At 37.8% G+C, this 23,158-nt stretch overlaps 1 protein-coding gene, 1 non-coding gene and 1 pseudogene across 3 annotated transcripts in view; 2 read left to right on the top strand and 1 right to left on the bottom strand.

Moving 5' to 3' along the window:
• The window catches only part of TAF1A (TATA-box binding protein associated factor, RNA polymerase I subunit A), a 31,715-nt gene that overhangs the window by 1,067 nt on the left and 7,490 nt on the right, over window positions 1–23,158 (bottom strand). Inside the window, exons 4-10 of one of the 2 annotated variants that reach the window (XM_041721796.1) lie at window positions 20,538–20,651; window positions 15,344–15,542; window positions 10,229–10,359; window positions 8,749–8,907; window positions 5,155–5,221; window positions 4,386–4,509; window positions 1,978–2,132 (exon numbers count right to left, since the gene is read on the bottom strand). In XM_041721796.1, coding sequence (XP_041577730.1) covers window positions 1,978–2,132; window positions 4,386–4,509; window positions 5,155–5,221; window positions 8,749–8,907; window positions 10,229–10,359; window positions 15,344–15,542; window positions 20,538–20,651 — 949 coding nt within the window. The remainder of the gene's footprint in view (window positions 1–1,977; window positions 2,133–4,385; window positions 4,510–5,154; window positions 5,222–8,748; window positions 8,908–10,228; window positions 10,360–15,343; window positions 15,543–20,537; window positions 20,652–23,158) is intronic. The other variant, XM_041721797.1, reaches the window with a different exon arrangement.
• On the top strand, window positions 2,168–3,741 carry LOC121501644 (annotated as a pseudogene).
• Window positions 12,454–12,557, top strand: LOC121472466. The gene has a single exon (XR_005982931.1). It is a non-coding gene; the product is annotated as a U6 spliceosomal RNA (small nuclear RNA).

Here is a 23,158-nt window from a genome sequence, read left to right as displayed (position 1 = left end):
CATGAATCAAATTTCTGTTAAAAAAATATAAACTGGGTATTACAAGCGATTTTTTTATATTTGATAAATGAGCAAGACCATAAATTACATAAGAAAAACTAATTTCATCATAATCTCAGCATGTATAAATCCATCTTCTCTGGGAAATTGCTAGGACATATACTGTACCTACTAACCATTTTTATTATCCCTGAAAACAGTGTGCCAGAGTCACTAAAATTTCATTAGCTAGGAAGCAGTGGTGCCTATGGTGTTAATATTATAACCTGTATTTCTAAACAGATCTCTACTACTTTAGCATAAATAAAATGCTTTGTACCCAGACCTCTGCTTCTATCTAGAATACAGAAAGATGGAAAGAACTTCGCTCCCACCTAACACAGAGAAAAAGCCAAGTAACTATGAACTCCTACCTCATCATGAGCCACTAGACCTCATGAAGTCATGAGGGGAGGGACTGGCTTGCCTTAGAAGAGCATGAGAAGAAAGGTACCATGCCCTACTGTTAGCATGAAGCAAAGGCAGGCCATGACCAGAATTTGAATCCTGTGATTTAAAGAGGGTAACCAGAGCCCAGACAAAACCCAGCTCAACTCCTGAACGGACTGACTCAACCAACACTACGGCCCCAAAGAAGAGATATACCCACTTTCAGGCATGATTATGCCTGATATTCATAGAGCAGTTTTGAATCTATAAAGCACTTTGATGCGATGCTCACTTGATGCTTACAAGAATCCTGTAAGCAACGTGGACAGGTGTTAACAAACCCCACTCCCAGAGAAGGCTCCCAAAGGTTAACTGTTTGACCTAAGTGACAGGGAAAGGTGACAGAACCAGAAGATCAGCCCAGGCCTTCAGACTCTGCTCAAATACAAACACCTTTAGATATCTGTTAGATGCCTCTACCCTGCTACTAAGTGAGAAATCACCATCTGAATTCTATTTCTATTCCTTGGTGTGGGTTGAAAAATGTTACAACTGCTTTCATATTTAATCGTCCCTCTTAGAGGCTAGCATTTTATTAACCTTAGTAACCACCTGAAACACTCACTTAAGAATACTAATTCCACAATAATAGCACCCATATTTAAAACCACACTGAAGAATCTGTTTAGGATACTCTGAATTCACTAGCAACAGACTCCTTACTCATGGACACAGAGATGTTCAGTTCATCTCTGAGCAGACCCAGCAGTGGTCCCATCTTTGTCCTCATATAGCAGTGGCACAATCAGAGTCTTAACAGCCAAAATAATCCACAAAGAAAAGATCAATTTCCCTTTAAGAGGATTTTTAAGGGGCACGTGGGTGGCTCAGTGGTTGAGCGTCTGCCTTCAGCTCAGGTCGTGATCCTGGGGTCCTGGGATCGACTCTTGTGTCAGACTCCCCACAGGGAACCCGCTTCTCCCTCTGCCTGTCTCTGCCTCTCTCTGTGTCTCCCTCTGCCTGTCTCTGCCTCTCTCTGTGTCTCTCATGAATAAATAAAATCTTTTTTTTAAAAAAAGAGGATTTTTAAATAAATTAATAGGAAGTATACTTTTTTTACAGGAAGAAATGTTTCATCCAATAGGAACAGATAAGTATATATTATAGAGAGTGATTATAAAACAATGAAGTCCGGTAAAGGGTATTTTTCTATTTCTAATACTATAAGGTAGACAATGTCAGGAAACTTTCTATATCGTTGTTGGGAAAACAGTCTGCATCCTCCACCTTGATTGGCTGCTGAGGATACTCAAGTTACAGCATACAAACCAACCACCACAATCAACAAGACAAAACCACTGTTTCTAGCCTACGGACAGTCCTGACAAGCAGATCACCTGGCCAAACTCAAGATTCATTTTCCCATTTGCCAGTTATGTCTCTAGCCTCTAATGTCCTTGGGCTGTGGCATGAATGAATGGTCACGATTTGTAATTTCAAAATCATCCAAAAGCTGTGTCTAGATAAGAAGAAAACAAAACCTGGTACCTTTTCCTAACAATATTCCAGCTACCAAAGCTTTCTCACAAGCCAAGGCTTTATCCTCTTTCCAATTGGTTTTTGCCCAAAAGAAGCTGAAGTGAAAGCCTGGCCACCAGTTTTTCCTGGAGTTCCATTCTTCTTGAACCCAAGCAAGGTGATTCCTAGAAAAGAAAAATATCAAAAGGGAAGGTCAATGATGGAGGGGGACGTATACTGCCAGAATCTGAACCTAAGAGTCTGTGGAGTCCTTTTTTCAGGCAGCTGAGAAGATGGCGGACAGACTGAGCGGGCCTACCAAAAGCAGTCAACCATTTTTCAAAATGAGAAGAGTCCTGCTTGGAGAAGCTGGCAAGGAGAAGCTCCTACAATATTACAAAACATCAGTCTGGGCTTCAAGATGCCGAAGGAGGCCACAGAGGGCACCTATACTTACAAGAAATGCCCCTTTCCTGGTAATATCTCTGTCCGAGCACAGATTCTGTCTGGGGTGGTGGGTGACCAAGATGAAGATGCAGAGGGCCAGCATCATCTGCTGAGACTATGTCCACCACATCCAAAAGTACCACCACTTAGAGAAATACCACAAGAACAAGTCTGTGTACTTGTCCCCCTACTTTAGGGACGTCCAGATCAGTGACATGGTCACAGTGGGGGAGTGCCGACCCTTGAGCAAGACTGTGTGCTTCAATGTGCTCAAAGTCACTAAGGCCACCGGCACCAGGAAGCAGTTCAGAAATTCTGAGACTAGACATTTGTCCACACCCTCAAAAGAAAACAGTTTATTTTCCCTAGTCAAAAAAAAAAAAAAAGAGTTTTTGGAAAGATGACAAGGAAGATGTTCTCAAAGTAATTTCTGAGTGTCGCTATCCATGGTATGGCACATGCATGAAAGCAAATTCTTTTTAGTTCTCTTTGATTTCTGCTATCCATTTAATTAAATAGCCAGTTGGATACACATAGTGGTTAACAGCACACAGTCTGAACTCAAGATCCTGGATTCAAATCTCAGATCTTCCATTTACTACCTATGTGCTCCTGAGCAAGCTGCTTAACGTCTCTGAGCCTCAATTTCCATAGAGCTATTAACAGTACCCATCTCACAGCATTGTTACTAAAGTGGCCCAAGAGGGGATCCCTGGGTGGCTCAGCAGGTTAGCACCTGCCTTTGGTCCAGGGCGTGATCCTGGAGTCCCTGGGATCAAGTCCCGCACTGGGCTCCCTGCATGGAGCCTGCTTCTCTCTCTGCTTGTGTCTCTGCCTCTCTCTTTCTCTATGAATAAATAAATAAAATCTTAAAAAAAAAAAAAAAACTGGTCCAAGAGTATAGGGGTCTCATGTAAAGCTTTTTGCATGTTGTCTGTACATAGTAACTGTTCAATAAATATTAGCTATTATGATTATTAAGTAACTTAAAAGTTACTTTAAAACCTTACTTTATATGCTACAAAGAATTCTACCACTCAAATTAAGATGCCATTATTACACAAATTGTTAACACACAGGTTTGACAGTTGAACCCAGACAAACACTATGTGTTTGTCAATAATTTAATTGAGCAAATATTTATTAATACCCATGTTGACCCTGTGGCAGAACTTCCAGAGGTTAAAAAAACTGAATAGTACATTTCTCTGCCTTCACGAATCTTGCAGCTAGCTGGGGCTTTTACGCTGCTGTAGATGTGGAAGGCGGTTTACAGTTACCACACCAAAAAACATTTTATCAGCAGCATTCTTCCGTCTCCAAGATCAAGTCAGATCTGAAGCCTGACCCAAGTTCCCACTACGAGGAAGCTTCTAACCAACTAAGATGGATATGATAAATGAAACTTAATTTTGTGATCTCTCTTCTCTCAAAGTAAAAATGTCAAGGACCACTCCTGCTTTCACTTGCAATGTGACACTAATAATATTATGATCACAGCTATAGTTTTAGGTATCTAGCTCACAATGGACTTAACAAATATTCGCTGAATGAATAACCTACAAAGATCTTTGGGGCCCTCAAAGCCTCACTAAAAATTACTGAAAAACAGCTGGGAGAAAAGCTGCTTCCTATGTGGTCTTGTAAGATGATGACACACAGGTCACCAAGAGCTTTACAAAGAGTCTAGCGAAGACTGGGAATGACCGGTTTTTGCCACTATTTCCAACTTGAAAACATACATATTCCCTAGTACTTCAGCGGTAAGGTACAGTACTTATTTTGACAGCATAAAATATCTTAATAGAATTTTTGCATGTTTTACTTGGGACTGTATTTTCTTGCTTCTGATATACTCAGAACAGCTGAAGACACAGTTCAAGAAATCAAAAAACATAAGCAAAGAACTTAAACACTGAGAAATATTAGCTAAAATACTGGGAAATTTTATTGACACTGATCCAGGAATAAATACTGTGTCTTTTACTTACTCCATTAAAGTCTGTCTCAGATATTTTGCCAAATATTTCCAAGCAGTTATATTTTTCGTGCATCCAGCAAAATCTAAGACTCCAAATAATACCTCCAATGCCAGTTTACGGTGGTCTTCTTTTTCTGCAATGGGCAGAACAATTAAAGAGTTTACATGAGGTATTGAAGTACACAAGGCTAAAAATACATATTCAGTTGATAAAATATTACTGAGTTGTAAGCCTTCTAGTTTGGTTAACAGTTTAAAATAATTCATTATGCTCCTATTTTGCTGTGATAAATCTGAAAATTCAGTAATTTAGTCCCTGCTAATGAAAGTTAGAGTGGTGGGTCTGATTTCTAAACCATTCTACTATATTCTACTAAGGGAGGACATTATTTAAGGAACCGGCCCTGTTTGGGCATTTCATATATGTTCTCTTATAACAGGAGACGGACTGACGTAGCCCGAGTACCATTGGACTTAAGCTGACTTCCTTCTATGAACAAGTATGTTCTTTTTTTATATTGAACTGAAATGCAATAGAGATTCAAACAAGGTGAATTATATAAATTGAAGCCAGTAAATATTTCAGGTCTGTGAGCCATATGATCTTTGTCACAACTACACAACTCTGCTGTTGTCATGCAAAAGCAGCCATAGACAACACAAAAATGCTTCAATAGAACTTGATTTATAAAACAGGTGATGGGTGGATTTGCCCCACTGGACAGTCTGCTAGTCTATAGCTTGTCTACACAAAGAGATATAAAACAAAAACTATTTACCTGATTTTCTCAGTAACCTATGAAATTCTAACATCAGTTTATGAGATGGTACAATCTGATACAAAATCTAAAAGAAAAAAATAATCATAATTTTGATACGTTATAAAAGCATTTCTCAAATTTCATTTTACTTTCCAATATAGTTCTTACTATCTAATAAACCCTCAGTAAATCAATCAAGGATTTAAAAAGATATCTTGCTTTTGTCCACCTTTAACTTGGGTACAGAAAGGTGTTCTAGGGGTGCCTGGGTGGCTTAAGTCGGTTAAGCATCTACCTTGGGCTCAGGTCATGATCCCAGTGTAGTGGTATCGAGCCCCATGTTGGGCTCCCTGTTCAGTGAGGAGTTTACCTCTCCCTCTGTGATCTCTCACTTTCGCTCTCAAATAAGTAAAATCTTTAAAAGAAGAAAATCCCTGTTAATAACAAGATAGTCAGGGGGAGGGTAGGAGAAGTAGACAGGAACTTTTTATTTATTCCTTATACATTTTTATATTGTCTACCACATTAAAAACTTAATTTATTTGAAGAAGCCTAGATAGAGGGCAAAAAAAAAGGAAAGAAAGAATCAAAATCACAGAGAAAAGACAATAAATATTTACTGATCACAAAATGTCACAGATTATTTATATAAATTAAAAAGCCCAAAAAAGGGATCCCTGGGTAGCTCAGCAGTTTGGCACCTGCCCTCGGCCCAGGGCATGATCCTGGAGTCCCGGAATCAAGTCCCACGTTGGGCTCCCTGCATGGAGCCTGTTTCCCCCCCTGCCTGTGTCTCTACCTCTCTCTCTCTCTGTGTCTCTCATGAATAAATAAATAAAATCTTAAAAAAAAAAAAAAAAAAAAAAAAGCCCAAAAAAGCAGGGGTGGCTACTTTGGAAGATTGTGTTCAGGAACACAGCACAGTAAGAGTGTTCAAGAAAATATTTTTACCATTCTACCATTTATCATTTTACACAATAGGGAGAAATTAAAGGTTTTTAAAACCTTCTTATGGGGGATCCTTGGGTGGCTCAGCAGTTTAGCACCTGCCTTTGGCCCGGGGCGTGACCTGGGGTCCCGGGATCAAGTCCCACATCAGGCTCCCTGCATGGAACCTGCTTCTCCCTCTGCCTATGTCTCTGCTTCTCTTTCTCTCTCTCTGTCTCTCATTAATAAATAAAATCTTTAAAAAAAAATTCTTATTCTTCTAAGAATAAGAAATACTATACACATACATACTTATATTTCATTTTTCTTTATTTACTTATTTATTTGAGAGAGAGAGACAGAGCATGAGCATGAGCAGGGGGAGGAAGCAGTGGAAAGGGAGAAGCAGACTCCCTGCTAAGCAGAGAGCCCAATACAGGGCACGATTCCCAGGACCCTGAGATCATGACCTGAGCTGAAGGCAGATGTTAAACCAACTGGGCCACCCAGGCAACCCAAGAAAGACTATTTTTATGAATACATAAAACATGATTTAAAGTAAAATCATATTTTTCATTTCGATATATTTCACATTAGAAATCAATTTATTCTGTCTGCTTGCTGGGCTCCTTTGACCTTAGAGTGAAATTATTTCCTACAAAATGAAACGTAAATTTTATTAATTTTAATTACTCTTTTAAGTGAAGATCAATCACAATCAATATACCAATATCAAAGAGTATTTTTAAACCTCAGTTCCTATGAAATCATATTTGTCTTATGATTTATAGAATTCTGCAGTAAATAAATTGTGTGTGCCATTCAACACACTCTTACAAAGTTATACACACTCATATAATCAGCACCCAGATCAAAAACTAGAACATTATCAGAACCATAATAGTCTTTAGTTAGTTTTGGAGAATTCTTAGCCTTTAGCTATTCAAATATTGGTTCTGTGTATCTGCTTTTGCTCTGTTCTCTCTCCTCTCCCTGGAAGCTTAACCGAGTTCTCTGCACACCCTTTTATCCTTTCTGCTTTCTGGGCTTTGGCCTGATATTTTTTATACAGTTCATTTACGCCCTTCTGCTATGTTCAATCAGCTATCAAACCCATCTACTGAGTTCTTAATTTCAAACACTGCATTTTAAAATAGGAAACAGAGATGAGCACTGCGTGTTATACTGTATGTTGGCAAATTGAACTCCAATGAAAAAATATACAAAAGAAAGAGAAAAAAAGAAAACAGAAGTTCCCTAAATCCATTTTATCTTGAACCTAATTAAGTATTCAATATAGTTATTTTCTGTTACATTTTTTTAAAGATATTATTTTTACGTAATCTCTACACCCAATGTACGGCTCACACCCACGACCCTGAAATCAAGAGTCACAGGCTCTACTGACTGAACCAGCAGAGCCCCTGTTACATTTTTTATTAAAATATTTTCAAAAATACCATTAGTGATTTACAATCTAAATTTAGGAAGTCACCAACTTGCTTTTTATTTTGTTAATAACTATACTCAATATTTTGTTGCAAAATGGGTAAAAGAAGTCTTGGCCATTAAAATACCAACTTTAAAAATATTATGCAGTGAAATAAATCCTGTTGAAAACTTTAAAATCTATAGTTTCCACATATGAAGTTTTGATAACATCAACTTTATAAATACATAAGTATATGTTAGAGCTAATGGAATCTTCTTTTAAGGCTTTATTTTTAAGTAATCTCTATACCCAGTGTCTGGCTCAAATTCACAATCCTAAAATCAAGAGTCACATACTCCACCAACTGAGCCAGCCAGGCGCCCCAGCTAATGGACTTTTTAAAAGAAGACTGTTAGATAAGAATTTTTTGGGTAGCCCAGGTGGCTCAGCGGTTTAGTGCTGCCTTCAGCCCAGGGCGTGATCCTGGAGACCCGGGATCGAGACCCACATCGGGCTCCCTGCATGGAGCCTGCTTTTCCCGCTGCCTGTGTCTCTTTCTGTCTCCCTGTGTCTCTCATGAATAAATATATAAAGTCTTAAAAAAAAATTTTTTTTTTTTCCTGGGGCCCCAGGGGTGGCACAGTCGCCTAGGTATCTGACTCCTGATTTCAGCCTAGGTTGTGGTCTCAGAGTTGTGAGATTCAGCCCTACATCAGGCTTCACACAGGGAGAGATTCTTTCTCTCCCTACCCCCCATTCCTTCTCTAAATAAATAAATAAAAATTAAAAAAATTTTTTAATGCATTTAAGTGTATACTTAAAATAAGTCTTACTATATGTAAATTAAATTTCAATAAAGCTGATTTTCAAAAAATATCAAAGCAGAACTTTCCCACAAGGGTGGCAAAGGGTTTCCAAAATTCTGACCCTTTGCTCTCAGGCTCACTTGGACAGAGTGGTAGAGAATGACAGTGGAGGGCCACCCAGAGCCCACAGCCTGCTCTGTCCACCTCAGGGCACACACACAGTCATTTTCTATGAATGCTAGAATTTGAAAGTTGGAATGACCTAAGGATGTTTCAAATTTTACTTTTTTTCTTTAGTAATCTCTACCCCACCTAACACGGGGCTCAAATTCATGATCCTGAGATCAAGTGTTTCATGCTCCACCAACTGATCCAGCCAAGCAGCCCTAAGGATATTTTAAAGTAGATCCCCAACCCTGTTCAAACTTTGAAATGAACGTTTTATACCTTAAGCACACTTATCAGTTTCTCTCTCGGTGCCTTCTCTCTCTTTAGAAAGTTGTATAAGTAGACATGAGCATTTGGATTTGATGGGAACTTTTCATCATAGGCATAATTGGTGAGTACCTCTCGGGCTTTATCTCGATCTCCATAGAATTCCAGCATCTATATAAAATAAGTCATAAGGTCTTGGCTAAATTCTTGAAAACAACTGTATGAAAGATAACACCCAACTTTCTTGAGGGGTACAAAAATTCATTAAAATGACAAACAGTACTTACTATAAAGGGAACAACAGTCATGCCAGTTTTTGCTTTCACCAGAATATGTTACAACTTCTGTGGAACACAGATTACTTACAACAAAGGCCTACATGGGTTTCCATTTCTTCCTTACCACATTTTTGTTACTGAAAAATGCAGAAACTTCAACCTAGGAACTATTCCTATAAGAAATAACGTCCTCCAAGCAGGGCACACTAGCAACTGAAAAAGACCACATGAAGCAACTGACCTCAGGCCCGACAAAACTGCAGCCACAAACGGAGTGCATGGGAACTAGAACCCATCTCCTTTCGTTCCCATCCATATGTGGGAATTCCGATTCACTGGCATGTGGTTTCAGAGATTATCTTTTGACAACATAAATATCATGGTAGCATTCATGAAACTTCCAGAAAGCCAATTATTTTGAAGGTTTATGCCTAGTGCCCCTGCCAAGACTCCCTGTCCTTTCACACGAACTCGGGGATGACACGGCAGTGCACTCTAAACTTCTTAAAAGCCATTAGTCTTCATCCCACAAATTATGACCTATTTTCAGATTTTTGGCCCCTGGTCTTCTCTATTCCACCAAATCATAAAATATCTCCCTGCTTTTCTTCTAAGTTTATTAAGAATTATATAGGATGAATATTTATAAACTATATTGCTATTTATAACTATTTGACCATGACACATTACCCAGGGGCGAAGGAAAAAAAAACAGTAACATTTACAGTATATTAGTAAAATAAAAATTATTCAGACCAAAAAGAGACAGTTTCTTTTTTTAATTTTTAAAACATTTTTGTTTATTTATTTAAAGATTTTAATTTAGGCAATCTCTATACCCAACATGGGGCTTAAACTCACAACCCAGAGATTAAGAGTTGTATTCTCCACTGACTGAGCCAGCCAGGCGCCCCTCTCTCTTTTTTAAAAACAATTTTCTCAGGACGCCTGGGTGGTTCAGCAGCTGAACGTTCGCTTTTGGCCCAGGGCACGATCCCAGGGTCCCGGGTTCGAGTCCCACATCGGGCTCCCTGTGGGGATCTTGCCTGTGTCTCTGCCTCTCTCTGTAAGTCTCTCACAAATAAATAAATAAATCTTTTAAAAATAGAAAATTAAAAAAAAACCAATTTTCTCCGTTTAGTTGCCTTTTGATCAATAAAGATACGGTTTACAACAAAATGAAACTAAGAAAACTTTATACGAAGCCTACTTGCCTCCACATAACTCTTCACAAAAGGGTCCCAAACTCCAGGAGTTTGAATCAATGTACAAAGGTTTACAGACATCTTCCCGCTGTGGTTGAGCATATTCTGGAATGCTGTGTTGTAAGCATAATCCTCTTTATCTGTCCAAAGATAAAAGATTTTTCAAAGTTATTCAGTACTGAGGGCTTTGCTGACGGTAAAAGCAATCAACAAACTATCCACAAGAAAAGTTCAGGCTCCAATGGCTTTGCTAGTAAATTCTAACAGAGACTTTTAAAGAATAATTTATAATATTAAATATTTAAAGAATAAAACTAATTCTTCACAAACTTTCCCCGCTCCCCGCCCCCCAGAGGACAGAACGGGAGGAAGTGCACACACAGGGATCTTCAAGGATGAATCTAGCTGGTAGCTACGCTGATATTTGTTTTAAATTATTCATCTTATCACACATTTGTTTTATATACTTTTTGCGTGTTGTGTTTCACACTCTTAAAGGTTTAGAAGGAAAGTTAGTCCTTCAAAAGAGACAGCTAATAGAGCAGCCCAGGTGGCTCAGCGGTTTAGCACCGCCTTCAGCCCAGGGTGTGATCCTGGAGTCCCATGTAGGGCTCCCTGCATGCAGCCTGCTTCTCCTTCTGCCTGTGTCTCTGCCTCTCTCTCTGTCTCTGTGTCTCTCATGAATAAATAAATTAAAAAAAAGAGAGAGACAGCTGATAGAAACAAAATCTTTTTATTTTTGGCCACTTTTTGGTCAAAAAAACCCAGCTCTCCCCTCCCATGAAAGGCACTGGTGTTCTCTTCCCAGAGGCTCAACTAATAAATATAAATATGCATTTGGAAATGAAATCATAAAGGGAAAGTAGGTAAGGAACTATAAAGAAAGAGATGTAAAAAAAAAAAAAAAAAGCAGACCCCTGAGTCAGAATAAGTTGAGTGTGAATTTACCATGGAAGGGGGATTTCCAGTCACCAAGTGCATGAAACCCAAGCAGGACAGGCCATAGCCATGAGAAAAATCCCAAGCCAACACTGAGCATACATTCATGTGTTATATTCTCATGAGTCTGGTTATACAGAACTAGTCCTAACCTTTTTCTCTTATTAAACAGACATTCAAGGTTAAAGATCATCTAAAGGGCTCCACACATTACTCCATCTTTATCTCTTGTTACAGAACAAAGTGTCAGCTGCAGAAAGGTACCGAATCATCTGCCCATGGAAGAGACAGTACAAATGCCATGTTCCAACTGCTTTAGTCATCAATGTTTGCTTGAGTTCTAACCAACCAGGTGTAAGAAAAAGGTAAATATTGATTTTAAAACTCATCCAATCAATTAATATCAACAAGCCAAAAAAAAAATATATCAACAAGCCCTTTTTAAAAGAAATATTACACCAAGCATTATGGAAAGGTTAACAGAATGTTAACAGAAGACATGAGAGATCTGTGACCTCAGAAGACCAATTAATCTAGAAGAAATACAACATAAAATAGACATGAAAAAACTTGGACAATTGAAAAGAGAGAAAGAGCTGAACAATATGGGTTGAACATGCAGCTGACATATGAGGTTTGTGGCATGGAAATCACAGGTCTAATGAGTCCTGCAGGGCAGATGGCATTCTAGATGAGGAGGCAAGCTTATCATAAGATAGCATATCTTATGATATGAAGTGTCCTGGGAGAGATCCTACTCAGAAAGAGGGAAAGGAATTTCAAGATTAGTAAAGCTACATACCCAGGAGACAGAGGAAATACTACTTATCAAACATAAGGTTAATATGGAATCACTGCTCATACTTATGACCCAATATATATAGGGACTGAGATTTGGATGGAGGATGAGAAAATGAAAAGGATTAGTTCTAGAGATGCAATGGAGAAAAACTATACAAAACAAGGAAAATGCAGAGAATCAAATACAAATCTGTGGCTAGAAGAGGATACCACCACCATGGGAAGTAAGAAAAAAGGAACTCTGTTTGAGAAATAAGGACACACAGCCAATCTTGGTGTGGTCAATCAAGAAAACTGTTATGACCTTTGTATAGAAATAAAATAATTTTACCTTATCCTATTCTCTAAGCATGTTATTCTGATGAATAACATTATAAAGCAGGGGCACCTGGCTGGCTCAGTCAGAAGAGCATGAGACTCTTGATCTCAGGGTCATGGGTTCGAGCACCACAGTGAGTGCAGAGATTACTTAAAAATAAATAAATAAACATCTTGTGCTCACTTCGGCAGCACATGTACTAAAATTGGAATGATACAGAGATTAGCATGGCCCCTGTACAAGGATGACAAGCAAATAAATAAACATCATAAAAAAAACATAAACTAAACTCCATTCTAAACGTACGGGAAGAAATACTTCTTATATGCAATATCTAATGAAACAAATTTGCAACCTTTCTTAGAAATAATTTAAAAAGCAATAAATCTAAGATGGACTTAATTTATGAATTATCTAATTTATGTCTGAAAAGTTTGATAAAAACAGAAATACTACAAAGGATGATCAAGAATTTTACATCAGGGACGCCTGGGTGGCTCAGCGGTTGTGCATCTGCCTTCAGCTCAGGGCGTGATCCCGGAATCTGGATCCAGTCCTACATTGGGGTCCCTGCGAGGAGCCTGCTTCTCCCTCTGCCTATGTCTCTGCCTCTCTCTCTGTCTCTCATAAATAAATAAATAAATATTTTTAAAAAATTTACATCAATAGAAATGTCTGTTCTCTACAGTACCTGGAAAGAATTGGGCTTGAAAGTGGGGGAGTGTGGTTATTCCTTAAGATCCTGACTGTCCCTTGTCCATTATCACCACTATTGTTCAACATAGTACTGGAAGTCCTAGCTTTAGCAATCAGACAACAAAAGGCATCTGAACTGGCAAAGAAGAAGTCAAACTCTAATGTCTCTCACGTCACTCTCTGAAGATGACATGATCTCAGTGTGGAAAACCCACAAGACTCCACCTCAAAATTGCTAGAACCCATACAGGAATTCAGCAAAGTGTCAGGATATAAAATCAATGCACAGAAATCAGTTGTATTTCTGTACACTAACAATGAGATATAAGAAAGAGAAATTAAAGAGACAATCCCATTTACAATGGCACCAAAAACCATAAGACATCTAGGAATAAACCTAATCAAAAAGGCAAAGGATCTATACTCCAAAAACTATACAGAACACTCATGAAAGAAACTGAGGCAAATACAAAGAAATGCAAAAATGTTCCATGCTTATAGATTGGAAGAACATGGTAACCTGGGTGGCTCAGCGCTTTACTGCCACCTTCAGTCCAGGGCTTGATCCTGGGGACCCGGGATCGAGTCCCACGATGGGCTCCCTGCATGGAGCCTGCTTCTCCCTCTGCCTGTGTCTCTGCCTCTCTCTCTCTGTCTCTCTGTCTCTCATGAATAAATAAATAAAATCTTTTAAAAAATTGGAAGAACTAATACTGTTTCTTTTTTAAGAACTAATACTGTTAAAATGCCTATGCTACCTAGAGCAATCTATACATTCAATGCAATCCCTATCAAAATATCATCAATTTTTTTCAGAGCTGGAATAATCCTAAAATCCTAAAACCAGAAAACATCACGAATAGCCAAAGGAGTGTTGAAAAGGAAAACCAAAGCTGGTGGCATCAAAATTCCAGACTTCAAGCTCTATCATAAAGTTGTAACCATCAAGACAGTATGGTACTGGCACAAGAAACAGACATATAGATCAATGGAACAGAATAGAGAATCCAGAAATGGACCCTCCACTCTATGGTCAACTATTCTTCAATGAAGCAGGAAAAAATATCCAATGGAAAAAAGATACTCTTCAACAAATGGCATTGGGAAAATTGGACAGCCACAGGCAGAAGAATGAAACTGGACCATTTTCTTACAATATACATAAAAATAGACTCAAAATGGATGAAAGACTTAGCTAAATGTAGAGACAGGAATCCATCAAAATCCTAAAGGAGAACACAGGCAGCAACCTCTGTGACCTTAGCCGCAGCAACTGTTTACTAGGTATCTCTCTCCAAAGGCAAGGGAAACAAAGGCAAAAATGAACTATTGGAACTTCATCTAGATAAAAGGCTTTTTTGCACAGCAAAGGAAACAGTCAACAAAACCAAAAGACAACTGACAGAATGAGAGAAGATATTTGCAAATGTCTTATCAAATAAAGGGCTAGTATCCAAAATCTATAAAGAACTTACCAAACTCAACGTCCAAAGAATAAATAATCCAATCAAGAAATGAGCAGAAGACATGAACAGGCATTTCTCCAAAGAAGACATACAAATGGCCAACACACATGAAAATATGTTCAACATCACTCAGCATCAGGGAAATGCAAATCTAAACCACAATGAGATACTACCACACAATGGCTAAAATTAACAAGTCAGGAAAAACAACAGATGTTGGTGAGGATTTGGAGAAAGGGGAACCCTCTTAACACTGCTGGTGGGAATGTAACTGGTATAGCCACTCTGGAAAACAGTATGGAGATTCCTCAAAAAATTGAAAATAGAGCTACTCTGTGATCCAGCAATTGCACTACTAGGTATTTACCCCAAAGATACCAATGTAGTGATCCGAAGGGGCACCTACACCCCAATGTTTATAGCAGTAATGTCCACAAAAGCCAAACTATGGAAATAGCCCAAATATACATTGACAGATGAATGGATAAAGAAGATGTGGTATATATACACAATAGAATGCTACTCAGCCATCAAAAAAAAAAAGAAAAGAAAAAAAGAAATCTTGCATTTGCAACACCATGGATGGAACTAGAGAGAATTATGCTAAGTGAAATAAATCAGTCAGAAAGATAATTATATGATCTCACTCATATGTGGAATTTAAGAAACAAACCAGAAGATTATAGGGGAAGGGAGAGAAAAATAAAACAATATGAAATCAGAGAGGGAGACAAACCATAAGAGACTCTTAACTCTAGAAAACAAACTGAGGGCTGTGGGAGGGAGGTGGAGGGATGGGGTAACTGGATGATACACTATATGTTAATCAATTAAAAAAAAAAATCCTAACTGTCCCTGTGATTCAGTCTCATGGACACAAGAAGCACATTCCTCTTCACTCACCAAGCCTAGACAATTCCATCTTGTTTTTAGACCAAGTATAATACTGCAAAAGCCCTTTATAGGCCTGAATAAGATTGATTAACACTTCCTGGGAAGCTGACTTTTCACCATATCTCCATGTCTCCGCATGACTGAGATTTCTATTTGCATCTTCAAACATTCCATGATGCAGAAGGTATAACGCATGTTGTAAGGAGATCTGAAACAATAATAATAAAAAGCCCAAATAGGTCATTAGATATTCATTACCCAAAAACTCAGTGAATATATATGCTAGGCTAAGACCTTGGTAAGGCACAGATGATATAACAACACTGTCATCAAAAATGTCAATTTAGCAAAGAGAAAAGATACATGAAATAACATTATGTAAATAAGCTAAATTATATAAATTTACAGAAGACAGTGTGATCTGGTGACAGACAATCCTGGCTCAGATACTACCTAAAGTTAATAAACCTGAGTATGTTACTTGCCTTTTGTCTTATGGGTTATAGGGAACAATTATTAACCCTTCAGAAGGCTGTTATGAGGACTAAATGAGATAATATTTGCACACTACTTAGTACCTACTTTGGCCCATAGCAGGTGATCAATGACTTATTTTATACATGTCACATAAGCTTAGAGAAAACATCTTAGGAAGGAGTACTGAAGAATGGCATTGGTTCAGATGGAAAAGTAAATGCCTGATACAAAAGCAGTAAGAATAAATACACAAAGGTCGGGAGGACACTTAGAAGGGGAATAATGGAAGTACAGCTAATCATGTGAGTAAAGTCAGAGTTCAAGGCCTTTATCACAAACTACTGCAACAATTTCTCAACTGGTTTCTTCAACCCTGTCTCCCCTATAATCCACCTTCCACGTGGTTGCCAAAGAAATCTCATTTATATAAAACTCCTCAATGGCTCCCATTGCCTACAGGATAAAATCTTAAGTTCCACAGGGATGGCACAGAGGGTCCAGCTGACTTCTCCTGGCTTCTACTCAATTGACTTTTAAAGTAACAAAAGCACTGGATAGAGGGCTATCAAACTCTCATCAATGCCTGCCATGTCTGCCCACCCTCTTTCCTAATAGGTCCAAGTTAACACCCACTTGCTTTTTCAGCCTCATCTGAAGCATCACTCATTTGCTCACAGCACTCTCCTGATTCTAGAGAGCTGACCATTCCCCTCTTTTGCCTTCTCACTGCATCTGGCGTTTCTACTCTGGTACCCACAATTTATTCCATGTACGTGCCTGTCTCCCTCTACGGCAAGGAATATGTCTGGAAAACAGCAGTAAGTGGTTTTTTTTTTTTTTTTACACTATTAACAAGAAATGCTTCATTGCCTATCCTAATTATCACCCTCAGACCCTAAAGTGTGAAGTAAAGTTCCTTTCAGATTTCTTCACTTCAACTGAATAGATTCCTTGGGCTTCAAAGAACCCAACCAATAATATAGTTAAGATTAGACCCTCCCTCCCCAGTCAAATGGCTACCCAGTTTGTTCTTGAAAGAAGAGAAGGGACCATACAATTAAGACAGGCCATTCCTTTTTCCAACTGCTCAGTTGGAAATTTCTTCCTTAAGCAGAACCTTAAGCCGCTTCCATTTGAATTCCACTTATAGTATACCTGGGCTACTAGAGAATAAGATCATAAGAGAGCATTGGACACATAAGTGGAAATTTGGGAAATTTTTTTCTAATAAGAATCCTAATCTGGGGGAAACCTTTCTTCAAAATAAGCAAGCACTGAGAATGTAAGATGGCATAAAGTTAAACGTAGAGTTAATCTTTGTATATTTTATATTTACTTATATACATCTTTCTATACATTTTTGTATAAAACATGACCCAGCAGCTCGACTCCTAGGTATGTACATACTTAAAGGAATTCAAAATAGGAACTCAAACAGATACTTGTCTTTTGTTTTTGCATTGTTTTGTTTTATATTTTATTTATTTATTTATGAGACACACAGAGAAAGAGAGGCAGAGACATAGGCAGAGGGAGAAGCAGGCTCCATGCAGGGAGCCTGATGCAGGACTCGATTCCAGGACTCCAGGATCACGCCCTGGGCTGAAGGCAGGTGCTCAACCACTGAGTCACCCAGCGTCCCTCTCAAACAGATACTTGTATACCAATGTTCACTCTGGCACTATTCACAATAGCCAAAAGGTTGAAACAACCCAACCACAGATGGATAAGCAAAATGTGATAGGTACAGACAACAGAATGCTAATGAGTCATAAAAAAGCCATAAAAAGTTGTAATACACACCACAAAATAAATCTTGAAAATACTATGTTAAGCAAAAGAAGCTAAACACAAAAGAATTAATACTATGTGATTCCACTTATGTAAAATACTGAGAATAGGTAAATTCATAGAACAGAGAACAGATTATTAGAGGTTACCAGGGGTTGGGAAGAGAAAACAGGGAGTAATTGCTTAATGGGTACAAAGTTTACATTTGGATGATGAAAAAGTTTTGGAAATGCTGGTGATGGTCACATGACACTGTGAATGTTATTAGTGCCACTGAATTGTACGCTTATACTGGTTAAAATAAAGTATTTTACGTTATATGTATTTTACCGCAATAAAAAAATAGGAAAATAGGAAAAATAAAAACAAAACAAAAAAAGAACCACTGAGCAATATTTAGGTTTTGCAGGCCATATGGCCTCTGTCACAAACTACTCAACTCTGTCATCTGTCATGCTAAAAGCAGCTATGACAATGAAATGAATGGGTATGGCTATGTTTCAATAACTTTATGTAGAGACATTGGGGGGAAAAAGGTAAAGCATTTAAAACCTTATTGAAAAAGTGCTCTTTTTAGTCAAACATATACCATAAAGAGGGAGATATCTAACACTGTGGAAACATCTCGATGCTTTTGGATGAAACTCTAATAAAAAAAAAAATGTGGAGAGGAAGTTCCACCTACACCTTAGGAATATTAACACATTTTTATGAAAGGATTAGAGTTAATATTGCTAAAATATTCAAACTATGCAAAGCCATCTATAAAGTCAATATAATCCTGTCAAAAGTCCAGTGGCATTTTTCACAAAAGCAGAAAAAAACAATCCTAAAATGTGTATGGAACCACAAAAGACCCCAAATAGCCAAAGCAATCCTGAGAAAGAACGAGGAAGCTGGAGGCATCACACTTCCTGATTCAAACTATATCATAAAGCTATAGTAATTAAAGCAGTATGGCGTTCACATAAAAACAGACACACAGGCCAACAAATAAAGCCTGAAATAAAAGCCCAGAAGTAAAACCCCACATCTATGGTCGACTAATATTTGACAAGGAAGCCAAGAATACTCAAGGGAGAAAAGAAGTCTCTTCAATAAAAGGTGCTGGGAAAATGGGATATTCTCAAAATAATGAAACTGGTCCTCTATCTTATACTATTCACAAAAACTAACTCAAAATGAATTAAAGACTTAAATGTTAAGACATGAAATCATAAAACTCCAAGAAGAAAACACAGGAAAAAAGGTCCTGAACACAGGTGTTGGCAATGATTTTTTTTTTTTTTTTGGATGTGACACCAAAAGCACAAGCAACAAAAGCAAAAGTCAACAAATGAAGCTATATTAGCCTAAAAAGGCTTCTGTACAGCAAGAGAAATAATCAACAAAATGAAAAGGTGGTCTATGATACGGGAGAAAATATCTGCAAGTTATATATCTGATATGCAGTTAATATCCAAAACAAATAAGGAATTCATACAATTCTACAGCAAAAAACCCCAGGGGCACCTGGCTGCCTCAGTCAGTGGAGCATGAGACTCTTGATCTCAGAGTTGTTGAGTTTGAGCCCTGTGTTGGATGTGGAGATCACTTAAATTTTAAAAATTTAAAAATATATTTTTTTAAATATCCAATTTAAAAAGTGGGCAGAGAACCTAAGACATTTCTCCAAAGAAACACAATTGGCCAAGTACATAGAAAGCTGTTCAACATCACCAGCCATCAGGGAAATGCAAATCAAAAACAGAATGAGATACCAGCTCACATTTATCAGATATCACTATTATCAAAACAAGAGGTACCAAATGCTGGCTAAGATGTGGAGAAAATATAACTCCTATACCCTGTTGGTGAGAATGTAAATACAGCCACCAAGGAAAACAATATACAGGCTTCTTAAAAAAACTAAAAGTAGAACTACATATGATTTAGCAATTCTACTTCTGGGTCTATATCCAAAGGAAATGAAACCAGTATCTTGAAGAGATTTCTACACTCTCATGTTCACTGCAAAATTATTCACAATAGCCAAGACATGGAAACAAACTTGGGGTCCATAAAATTCATATAGGTCTACATAAACACAATGGAATATTATCCAGTAATTTAAAAAAAAAAGAAGGCAATCCTGCCATTTTGGTTAACATGAATGGAACCTCTGAGCATTACGATCAGTGAAATAAGTCAGAAAAACACAAATACTGTATGATCTCACCACCTACATGTGGAATTTAAAAACATCAGACTGAGAGAGAGAGGAATGGTGGTTAAGGGGTGGAGAAAATGGGAGATGTAGGTCAAAAGGTACAAACTTATAGTTAAAGATGAGTAAGTTCCAGAGATCTAATGTATGGAATGGTAACCATAATCAGTAACAATGGATTATATACTTGAAAGTTGCTGTAACAGTAGAGCTTGAATGGTCTCACCATAGCAACAATAAAGTGGTATACATGAGGTGAAGGACGTGTTAACCTTATGTGGTAAACATTTCACAATATACACATGGATCAAGTCATCACACTATACACCCTAAGCTCACACAATATATATTTTCCAAATTCAAATTCCCAATTTGTTTTAGCTCTTTCCTTTTTGCAAAGGCATAAATTCCTAGAGAAATAAAATGACGTAAGCAGAGATGTTAGAATTTGGCCCAGCGCCATAATGAAACACAAGTGCCATCTCTCAAGGACTGGTTTTGGCAGCCAGAGATATACAAAGAGAAGGTATTTTCTCTCAGAGAACAAGGTAGGCAGCAGGAAATTGAGATGCAAATGGCTTTTAAAAAGTGACTTCCTTTCAGCCTCCTTTATTTATCCAGGTGTCTCACCCATTTCCATGCCTTTTACATTATTACCTACCTATCCCTCAAACTATTTTTAAAAAAATGAACATTGCAAATGTAAATTCACAAAGGCTGCATTCTCACCTTTAAGTAATTCATGACACCAATATTCTTCATCCTGTCAGCAAAGGTATTGAACGTCTCCATGTTGCTTTTGGGATGATAAAACAGAATTTCACTTCCAAGCTTCCAAATAATCTATCAAAACAGAAGTTACTAATAAAAATGTAAAATCCGTACCTTAACAAATTTCTAAGAATGCTATTTTTGTTCTGTTTACAACCTATAATTCATTTTCCCAGATAACACTCCTGTCAACATTTTACTGTTTTTCATTTCACCCAGTAAAACTAAATACTTTATCTTACGCAAGAAAGTTTTTTTCCAACTAAATTAAAATACCAGATGGCTATACTAGTGCCACTTTAAAGGTAGTAGTCTAAACAAGGTAGTCTATTGAAGACAGAATTTTTAATTAGTATGGGACAAGAATATTAAGGTCAGAAAACTTGGTTCTTCACTGCTCTTTGTCTCATCTTTATTATCCACAAAATGAGAGCAACAGACTAGATGTTTCCTGAGACATCATTAAGCTCTGTAACTACTGACTATATTTAACCTATATTTAGAACTATAACTTAAAATTTGTCATTGGCTACAGCCAAATTTTAATAAAGTATGTTTTCTCCCCAGAGCACCAGAACTTTGATAGAACTTTTTCATGGGGGCGAAAGTCTATTTCTTTTGCCCCAATTTAAAGTATTCCATTATTGACCTTAAAAGTAAATTTAAGAGAATTTTAAATCAATTCTTTCTGTGAACAGACATAATAGTTGTTTGGTATAATCATAATACTTACCTTCCCAACTCAGAAAAAAAAAAAGAGGTTAAGATTTCCTTTGTAGAATAACCAAACTATAGAGCTTAAAGAAAGAACTTAAAGAAAATTTGTAGATTTTCTACCACAGCTGTTTTTAAACCTAGTTATATATAAGAATTACCTAGGACACTTGTTAAATATAAATATTCTGATTCAGTATAGGGTGGAGCACAAGAATCTGTATTTTCAACAAAAGCCCTAGCTAATTCAAAAAGAGGCAGATGGGGCACCTGGGTGGCTCAGTTAAGTGGCTGACTTTGGCTCAGGTCATGATCTCAAAGTCCTGGAATCAAGCCCCACTTTGGTGGGGTGGGGGGTGGGGGGGGGGAATTCATGATGCTCAGCAGGGAGTCTGCTTCTCCCTCTCCCTGTCTCATATCCGCTCTCTCTCCTCTCTCTCAAAATGAATAAAATCTTTAAAAAAAAAAAGAGGCAGACAAGTGTCTGAAAACCAAGGATTCAAATACTTCATTTTATAATACAATTTTGAACAAAAAGAACCTAACCTATAAACTTGCCCAGTGTTTACAAGATGCACATTAGCTTTGTCCATAAACTAAATTTGTAACCAATAATTAATTTTTTTCTCTCAGATTTTATTTGGCCCCACCAAATTATCTAATTGATGCAATGCTTACTGTACTAATCAAAACTACTTGAGATATTCATGTGAAGTTATTTATGGGTAAACTGTGTATTACTGAAGAAATTTATAAGTATATTCTAGGCCCTGTTCTAGATCCCTCCTCTCATGAAATTTACATTCTATTGTAGAGAGACAATAACCAAGAAATAGAATAATTAAATTGCAAGTACTGTGGGAAAAGAATGGAGCAGGCAAAAGGAATCAGGAGTGACTGCTGGAAAGTGAAGAGAGGTGGTATGGAGCTGCAATTTTAAACAGTCACTGGAGGCCTTGCTGAAAATGAGACTTGATGGATAACCAATAGTGGTATCTGAAGAAAGACCCTTCCGAGTAAAGGAACAGCTAAGGCAAAGGCAATCAGGCAAAAGTACAGACAGCCTGTTCAAGCAAGAACAAGGAGCTAGTGAATTTGGAGGAAAAAATAAAACAAATATCTGAGTAACAGGAAATGAGGTCAGAGAGGTCAAAGGGGGAGAGGGAGTGAGCAGACCATACAGAACTTGCTGGCAGTCATAAGGACTTTGGCTTTTCTCTGAGTGAAATGGGAAGTCATTACAGTTTCCAGAACAGAAGTGACATGATCTGGCTTGTGTTTTAAAAGGATCATGCTGCATCATTAGCCACTGGGGAAATACAGATCAAAACTACAATGAGATACCACTCCCCAACCACTAGCTCAGCTTGTATCAGGAAGACACAGTAACAAAAGCTGGCAAGCCTGTGGAGAAATTGGAACCCTCACAGATTGCTGGGGGGTAGAGAGCAGATGTAAAATGGTGCAGCCACTTTGGAAAACCATCTGGTAGTTCCTCAAGAGGTTAAACACAGTTACTGTATGACCCAGAACTCCACTCCCAGGTACATACCCAAGAGAAATTTCAACCAGCATCCCTAACAAAAGTGTGCATGTGAATGTTCATAGCAGCATTAATCATAACCAAAAAGTGCAAACAACTCAGATGTCTAACAACTGATGAAGCGATACATAAAATGTGATGGAATATTACTTTGCAATAAAAAGGAATGAAATACTGGGGCATCTGGGTGGCTCAGTCAGTTGAGCATCCAACTCTTGATTTTGACTCAGACCATGATCTCTCATGAGATCGAGTCCGGCATTGGACTCTGCTCAGAGTGAAGTAAGCGTCTCTCTCTTTTCTCCTCCCCCCACCCCAACAC

Source organism: Vulpes lagopus, chromosome 11 (assembly GCF_018345385.1).
Source record: "Vulpes lagopus strain Blue_001 chromosome 11, ASM1834538v1, whole genome shotgun sequence".
In the NCBI taxonomy this organism is placed as follows: Eukaryota; Metazoa; Chordata; class Mammalia; order Carnivora; family Canidae; genus Vulpes; species Vulpes lagopus.
The sequence above is the reverse complement of the archived record's forward strand: the minus strand, read 5'-3'. Positions and strand labels throughout refer to the sequence as shown.